Below are 8,496 nucleotides of genomic sequence, written 5' to 3' on the forward strand. Positions count from 1 at the left end.
CCCCCCAGTGAGGTGACATTCCACATCCCCACGTCTAGTCTCCGTGTCCAGAGATCGGGTCGTCGGGGCCCCTGCCTTCGACCGCTGCCCAATCCATTATGCACCGGTACCTTATGGATCCTCCTGTAGGTGGTGGGCCCACGGGAGGATGTCCCCAAGTCGCTCATTTGGGCTAAGCCTGGCCGGGCCCCAGTAGGAAGATGCCCGGCCACCAGGCGCTCGCATTCGAGCCCCAACCCCAGGCCTGGCTCCAGGGTGAGGCCCCAGTTGCACCATACTGAGCGGCATCACAGTCCTTGATTTTTGTCTTTTCATAATGGGATCTTGAACAGCTCATAGTATGACCTGTCACATAGGACCTGTTTGCCTTGGGAGACCCTACCAGGGGCATATAGCCCCCAACAACATAGCGCCTAGGATCGTTCGGGTACTCAAAGCCCTCCATCACGATAAGGTGGCAGTTCAAGGAGGAGTGTACAAATCCCATTTCCAGAAAATTTGGGACATTTTTCAATCTGAAAACTTAGAAAAAAATCAACTGGACTAGATTTCTAGTCTGACTGACTGGTGTTGAGCCGGAGATATTATCGGCTCAACACCAGTCAGTCAGAAATGATGAAGCCTCTTGGATGAGAGGTGGACATCTTTGACCTAGAAATCTAAGTCCAGTTTTTTCATTTTACCAAGACCTGGATGACTGAGAATTTGCACAGACAAGTCCAACTGGACCCCACAATATGCAATAAAAACCAAAAACTGCAATTTATATATTTACTTGAATACTCCAAAAAAGTTGAGACAGAGGCCTGTTTACCACTGAATTATAACTTCCCTGTTAATTACACTTTTTAATTGACATATGCAAGTCACCCATCCTGTGAGCAATGATGCAGCCCATATCACAGATGCAGACTTTTGCACCTTTCGCTGATAACAGTCTGGATGGTCTTATTCAACTTTGGCACACAGCCCCTTGACACTTTTCCTGAAAACAAGTTGAAACCTGGACTCGTCTGACCACAAAACACGTTTCCATTGTCTTTTGGTACATTTAAGATGAGCTCAGGCCAAGAGAACTCAGCAGCCTGACATCACAAAAGTGATGTTTGGCTTCCTCCTTATACAATAGAGGTTCAGGTTGCATTTCTGAAAACAGTGGTGGACTGTGTTAAGTTACAGCACTTTTCCCAAGTTTTCCAGAGCCCATGTGGCTATATTCATTGTGGTTGTATGATGGTTTCTCATGTCATGCCTCCTGAGGGCTCAAAGGATTCAGCTATGGTTTTTGCCCTTGACCTTTATGCACAGAGATTTCCTTGGATTCTCTTAATCTTTTCACAATATTATGCTCTGTAGATGGTGAAAAGAAACAAAGAAATCTACTTTGCAAGTTTGACAGCTGCTTTGATATCATTTTCAGATTCTATCACCTGTGAGCGATGCCACCCTGAGTCCTGGTCCAATGAGAGAAGAGATGCCTGTGTAAAGAAGGAGGCAGAGTTTCTATCATATGAAGAAATTATGGGAGTACTGCTCACTGCTACGGCCTTATTTGGAACATGCATGACTGCTGTTGTGGCAGCTGCTGCGACACACAGCATTCGGCATCACCTTTTTCCTCTGTATCTCTTGTGTTCTGGGGAAAACTATAGTGGTGTTAATGGCCTTCAGGGCTACACTTCCAGGCAGTAATGTGATGAAATGGTTTGGGCCTGCACAGCAGAGACTCAGTGTTGTGGCTTTCACTCTCATCCAGGTTCTTATATGTATGCTCTGGTTAACCATTTCTCCTCCTTTTCCATTTAAGAATTTTACCCAGTTCAAGGACAAAATCATCTTAGAGTGTGCTCTGGGATCAGCTGTAGGCTTTTGGGCTGTACTTGGGTACATAGGCCTTCTGGCCATCTTATGTTTTATTCTGGCTTTTCTTGCTCGGAAACTGCCTGATAACTTCAATGAGGCCAAACTGATCACCTTCAGCATGCTGATATTCTGTGCAGTCTGGATCACTTTTGTTCCAGCATATGTCAGCTCTCCTGGGAAGTTCAGTGTTGCTGTAGAGATATTTGCTATTCTGGCCTCCAGTTTTGGACTGCTCATTTGTACTTTTATTCCAAAATGTTATATTATCTTACTGAAACCAGAGATGAACACAAAAAGGAATATGATGGAGAAAGGGGCATCAAAATCATTCTAACATTTTACAAACTATGGTGGCAAAGGCATTCTTGTGCCTTTATTTTTACATAATTTGTTAACCAAACTCCTGTAGAAACCAATATTCATGTTACTGACTAGGTTTATTGTGCCCCACCGTATGTCATGTTATTGGCATAGCCTAAGGAGATGTCTTCATTTAATGTAATGTAATATACAGTCATATCAACTAATTCAATTTTCAGTTCATTTCTGATTTTTATGTATAGCAGCAAATCACATCATAAGTCATCTCAGGACACTTTATAAAGTAAGGTCTAGACCGTACTATTATTATTATTGTTGTTGTTTTTTAAAACCCAACAAATCTCCCTCATTCACTGTTGACTACTGCACATACAGCTCCCATGTAGCATACATTCTCTTATTACATTCTTATATTTTTTTATTTTATTGCTGCTTTAAAGTGCCTTAGATTTTGTGTTATTTATTTATCTACTTTATATTTCATTTGTATTATGTGGCATTCATGTGAACGGCAAAGTAAAAAGTTCACTGTACAGGGAAACACGTTTCTGTACTGTGCATATGACAATAAACACTGTGTATAATCAATTACAAATGAATGCACAAGCCTAATACCTTATTTCTAAATGAGCTTATAACATTTAATATAGTTTTTCTAAAATGTACTCAACAAATAAAATCTACATTCTCAAAGTTAAAAGAAAAAATCTTTGGCTTAACTTGTATTAATTTCATGTGGTCAGACAATTCCATAAGTATGAACATGCAAAAAATAATTGCTGTTAATGGCTTATGTGTCTGTATGTATTTCATTCTGTATTTTATACCTAAACAAAAATGTATTTAATTAAAATTTTCAGCACCACGGCCTCAAATTTCAAATAATTAAGATTTGCTTAAGCAATGATTTTTGTTATACAAGATTTATGACAACTATGCAACAGTTAATAAGCTATATGTAAAATAGTGCATTAGCTTTATTGCACTGACTCATGATCACAGTAGAGGGTCACACTGAATGACAAGAAATCACCTTCTTTACAAAAGATAAAATGTGTTCCACTGTCTGGCCTTCATTTATTTAGACCGTGGTGAAGCAAGAGCAGGTAAAGGGAGATGAAAAAGAAAAAAGCCAAAATAAAAGCATGAGATTGGCGACAAATGAGAGCAACCATAACAACTTGACCCTAAGGGAATTTATGGATCTGCTGTCATCATGCTGCAGAAAAGATGTGAGGAGAAAAAGAAAGAAGAGGATGCCCTCAAATTGTGCCTGCCCTGCAGAATACCTTTTGAGACCCCTGTTCCACTACATGCCTTTGTGCATGCTGTGGCGCAGACAGCTGCAGGTGTAATCTACAAGATGAAGCCCCCGGCCCCCCAACCTGTGGCTCACACCACCCCCAGGCCCCAGGTTCACACACCCTCATGGTTTAGAAAGCCATTCAACCCAGTGGTGGTACAAGGTGGCCCACAAGCCTAGCTCACATCTGCTGATGGGGAAGGCCAAGCTGCCAGTTCCTGTTCCCTTTCCACCCCCACACCATGCGCTTTCTGTTCAGCCCACAGTTCACACCCAGAAAGAGAAGAAACAAAAGCTGCATGATCCACATTCCAGTGTCCCAATCCAGTCTCACAAGCACACCCCTGTTTTATTCTCAAGTAAAACACTCCCCTGTGCATCAAGGCATGTTGCTGAGGGCAAGGGTACTGCATCCACACACAAAACAGAAACAAAGAATAGCATTGAAAAACACTATGAAAATTAAACCTACAGCCCCACCAGGGTGTCAAGCACCTGGTGGGGCAGGCTGCATGAGCGCCTCGTTGGTGTAGGCTGCTTGTTCTCATGCAGGGGGTGCCATGGTGCTCATTCTCCTCTACAACCAGTTGGGGGCTGCAGTGCACACAACAGGGCAAACCCTCCACCTCATGGTCAGTGAAGACTGGGAGCACCATGTCTTGGTCAGGTCAGACAGCACCATGATTGTAGTGTATATCAACAGTTGGAGGGGGCTGCGGTCACCCAGGTTGCACAGTTTAGCACACAACCTGATTGTGTGGAAAAGTGGGCACCGTCTCTCACTAAAAGCCACACATGCACTCTCAGTACATCCTGAACACAGTTTTCTCCACTCTCCTTGTATGAAGCAAGGAAGCTGTTAACCCACTAGAATAAATTGGTGACACAGTGTTCACCCTATATGTAGGGGGAGGAGACTCCTCCTTCGGACACAGTGCCACAGCTGCCAGCCACATTGGCTGGTGTAATGGAATAGGAGCTTCTGAGGGCTACGCGGATGAGGTGTACCCCATAGTAAGATGCCTTGCTCATGCTATCAGACAACCGGCGTGACAGTCATAAACTTAAGTTTGGTGAAAGCAGGGCAGGAAAGCAGGAAAGAAGAGAAAAAATGCATGTCTTCTGGACAACTGTCAAGTCAGCAGTAGGTCAAAGGTCAAGGTCGAAGTGTTTCTTTGTCATATGCACAGTTAGGAAACGTGTTTCCCTGTACAATGAAATTCTTCCTTTGCTGTCCGCATGAATGCCACACAATACAAGTGAAATATAAAGTAGATGAGCAATAACAAATCTAAATAGGTAGTAACACAAATCTAAGGCACTTTAAAGCAGCAAGTGAAAGAAGCACAAAAAAATACAACAAGAACTCAATATAATGCAGAGAGAATATATGATACGTGGGAGCCATGAAGTGCAAATATTCAGCAGTGAGTGTACAATTATGCATGTGCAAAATGAGTATGTAAACGGTACAGATGGAATTATATGAGGTAGATCCTGAGTCAGCTGTTTAGGAGTCTGATGACAGTTGGAAAGAAAGAGTTTTTCAGTCTAGAAGTCCTGCATTTCGCACTCCTGAGCGTATTCCCCATGAGTGTGGTTGCGTGTACTGAACTAGTTGAAAAAATACATGGTATTTATACTGTATAAATAGAAAGGTACTCAAACTCAAAATGAAATATTCCAATACTTTTAGATACTGGATTGTTGAATTTCATGAACTGTAAGCTGTAATCATCAAAATTAAAACAAAAAAAAGTCTTGAAATATTTCACTTTACATATAATGTATCTAGAATAATATATGAAAATATCACTTTTTGAATTATGAAAAAAAAACTTTCCACGATATTTTTGAGATGTACCTGTAAATATTTTTTGCTCCCTGGACTATTGCAGACATAAAAAAGTGGCACAAAATCTGCCTCAATTGAATGAGGCAGGAAGAAAGGAGTATGCCAGACAATTACAATTGCTGATTGGACAGTTCAAACCTGCTACAAACGAACTTCAGCATCTGCTTTGGATTCAGATCAGTTAGAAGTGGGTTGCAGTGGAGGGAAACTGGCCAAAAAACGACTGGGATGATGGAGCACAGTATGGGGCTGCTAAGGAAGATCTTTTTCAAAGGATTTCGGCGAGATTTATCAGTGTTTGAATCCCTGTTAAAGGGAGGCATGCATGTTCCATGTGAAACGTCACCTATGCACACACTTATATTTTCTCTTAAAAAAATCAGAGATACTGGCCAGCCGGAGCAGTCAAGGTTTGTACAGGACCTGTAAGTGGTAAATGCTGCAGTCCATGCTTGTGCACCAAACATTCCATATGTGTTCAAAACTGTCCCAAGTTCCAACAATAAGTGGTTTTCAGTTGTTGATTTAGCTAATGCATTTTTTCAGCATCCCAGTGCACAAATACTGGTTTGCATTTTCCCCTAAGAGGAAAACTTGGACCTTGTCCAGATTAAACAGTACATAAAAGGTTATAGTGTGATAAAAAACCTGTATACTGCAGATGTATTTATTTGTCCAGAATAAGGCTGCTGTTACCACAATCCTGACCAGCTCTGGGTGATTGCTTCAGACAGGAGACACAACATAGATGTCAGATGTTCACATCGAAGAGGAGTGTGTGTTGCCCTTTTTGTTATCTGCTCACCGTGGGAAATATTTGTGGGCAGATCTCAGTGTTTGATTTTTCTGCAGCCTACTCACCTGTTTTCTCTTTGACTGTTTGTGTTCTGCATAAAGCTAGTAACTGTAGAGAGGTTATTATACTCACCTGCCCATTCTGCTCCAAACCTGTCTGGAGGGAATCAGTATACTCACCTGTTCAGCCTATCACTATTTACCTTCTTGCCTTCATCCTCTTATGATTTCTAATCTGCCTGAAAAGAAGCCTCTATCTACTTTTCTGACCACACTGCCATTCTCTGGGTATCTCCACCTCCATCTCTAAACACTGACAAGTGTCATAAGCCTCTGGTCAGCATGATCAAAGCTCTATTTTTTTTTTTTTTTTTTTTTTTCTGAGACTCAGTCTTAGCCTGTACCCCTTGGGGGGCTATGGAGACAGTAACTCTCATCCTATAAGACAAGAGGGCTACAGTAAAATAACCAATTTGAATGACTATCACCCACAGAGTGGCTTTGCCCTACATGCATATCCCACAGTAACCATATTAACCATTTAACTGTCTGGATCAGTTTAACATCTGAACCTGAAAGAGGAAGGCATTCACATTTTCACTTGCCTGAACTATGAATCCATGTGTAAGCAGGACCAGCATGAATTCAGGTGCAATTTGTTTTGACACTAATTTCACAGGTTTTAATCAAACATGTATGACCTGTATCTGACAACTAATGTCCAATAAAAATAAACAAAAAAGAAAATGGTTGCCCAATGCATATCACATGCACAGAAGAATGAGTAATAAAATAGAGTTGTGCTTTCATTCTATTAATAACTATTAAATAACTGTTTTGTGAAAAAAAAACATTCAAACATGAAAATATTTTTAGAATAGGCTGTAGACCAAACACTTTTATTTGGGCACCTCCTTCCACTCACCCCACTTTGTAGGTCAGGAGAGAGGAAATATTCATCCTCTATTTTTTATGCTATTACAAAATGTATAAATAACCAGTATAAACGTTTGATTGGGCTGAATGTACATGTGATGCCACCCAGTGGTTTAGTTCTCTCAGACAGCATGACATTCACACAGAGGTGGACAGAGCAGGGCTGGGCACTTTTACAGCTGTTGTTGTTGGTATCCTCTCATGCTGAGGAGCTGGTGTGCCAGCGTAGAGGGGATAATGACAACCCACAGCTATTTAAGAATGGGGACATTACTTTGGGGGGAATCTTCAATTTTCACTGCTGGAAAGTCAGACAGGATACCTACACAAACAAACCACTGCCAGTGGAATGCACCAGGTAACTTACAGCATAGAAAACTATTTTTATTTAAAATAGCAAGTAAGTAAAAGCGCATATAAAAGGCTTCCCAAATGGAGTATTAAAATTAAATTTCATTTACTACTCTAATGTTTTTGTTTGAAGTAATACTCTGAATCCAACAGTTTAAAACTGTCTGCATCAAGTTTGAATTTCAGAGAGTTCCAGTATGCCCAGGCTATGATTTTCGCCATTGAGGAGATTAATAACAACGCAGAACTACTACCTGGCATCTCTCTGGGCTACAAGATGTATGATGACTGTCGTGCTGTAGCCAAAAGTGTGAGGGTTGCACTGGCCTTGGCTAATGGTAATGACATTTTTTTTGCACCCATCAAGGCACCATGTACCAGACCCAGACAAGTGCAGGCTATTATGGGAGAGACCTCTTCCTCTCCTAGTATGGCTATAGCCACTGTCATCGGTTCCTTTCATATCCCACTGGTGGGTAACATTAGTAATTATGTAATTTAATATTTGTTGAATATAGTTATTCCTTTCCAGTGGTTCCGGCTGCTCAAATGTGATTGTGTAAATGTTTTATATCTTACATCTTATCTTATCATTTCTTTTTCTTGTAGATTAGCCACTTTGCCACCTGTGCTTGTCTCAGTGACAAAACCAAATACCCATCCTTCCTCAGAACAGTACCCAGTGATGACTATCAGAGCAGAGCCCTGGCCCAGTTGGTCAAGCACTTTGGTTGGACTTGGGTTGGAGCTATTAGAAGCAATGATGATTATGGCAATAATGGCATGGCTACATTCACAGAGACTGCACAGCAACTGGGCATCTGTCTGGAGTATTCTGTATCTTTCCTTAGAACTGATTCATCAGATAAAATAAAAAAGATCATTGACATTATCAAGGCTTCCACCTCCAAGGTGATTGTAGCATTTGTCTCACCCTTAGATATGGTTGTGCTATTACATGCCTTGTCTCAGCACAACTTGACTGGGTACCAGTGGATAGGAAGTGAGGGATGGATCATTGATACCCAAACTGCAAAAATGGATACACATCACATTCTTGATGGTGCCATAG

General features: G+C 41.2%; 1 protein-coding gene across 1 annotated transcript in view; it reads left to right on the forward strand.

Moving 5' to 3' along the window:
• LOC109953225 (extracellular calcium-sensing receptor-like) overlaps positions 1–8,496 on the forward strand; it is a gene marked incomplete at its 3' end in the record, with an annotated part of 53,891 nt that overhangs the window by 4,380 nt on the left and 41,015 nt on the right. Inside the window, 7 exon segments of the mRNA XM_020588653.1 lie at positions 1,421–1,580; positions 1,582–2,179; positions 3,410–3,598; positions 3,747–3,846; positions 4,395–4,501; positions 7,283–7,431; positions 7,578–7,896. Of these exon segments, the coding sequence (XP_020444309.1) occupies positions 1,421–1,580; positions 1,582–2,179; positions 3,410–3,598; positions 3,747–3,846; positions 4,395–4,501; positions 7,283–7,431; positions 7,578–7,896 (1,622 nt within the window).

This window comes from Monopterus albus, unplaced genomic scaffold (assembly GCF_001952655.1).
Source record: "Monopterus albus unplaced genomic scaffold, M_albus_1.0 scaffold584.1, whole genome shotgun sequence".
Lineage (NCBI taxonomy): Eukaryota > Metazoa > Chordata > Actinopteri > Synbranchiformes > Synbranchidae > Monopterus > Monopterus albus.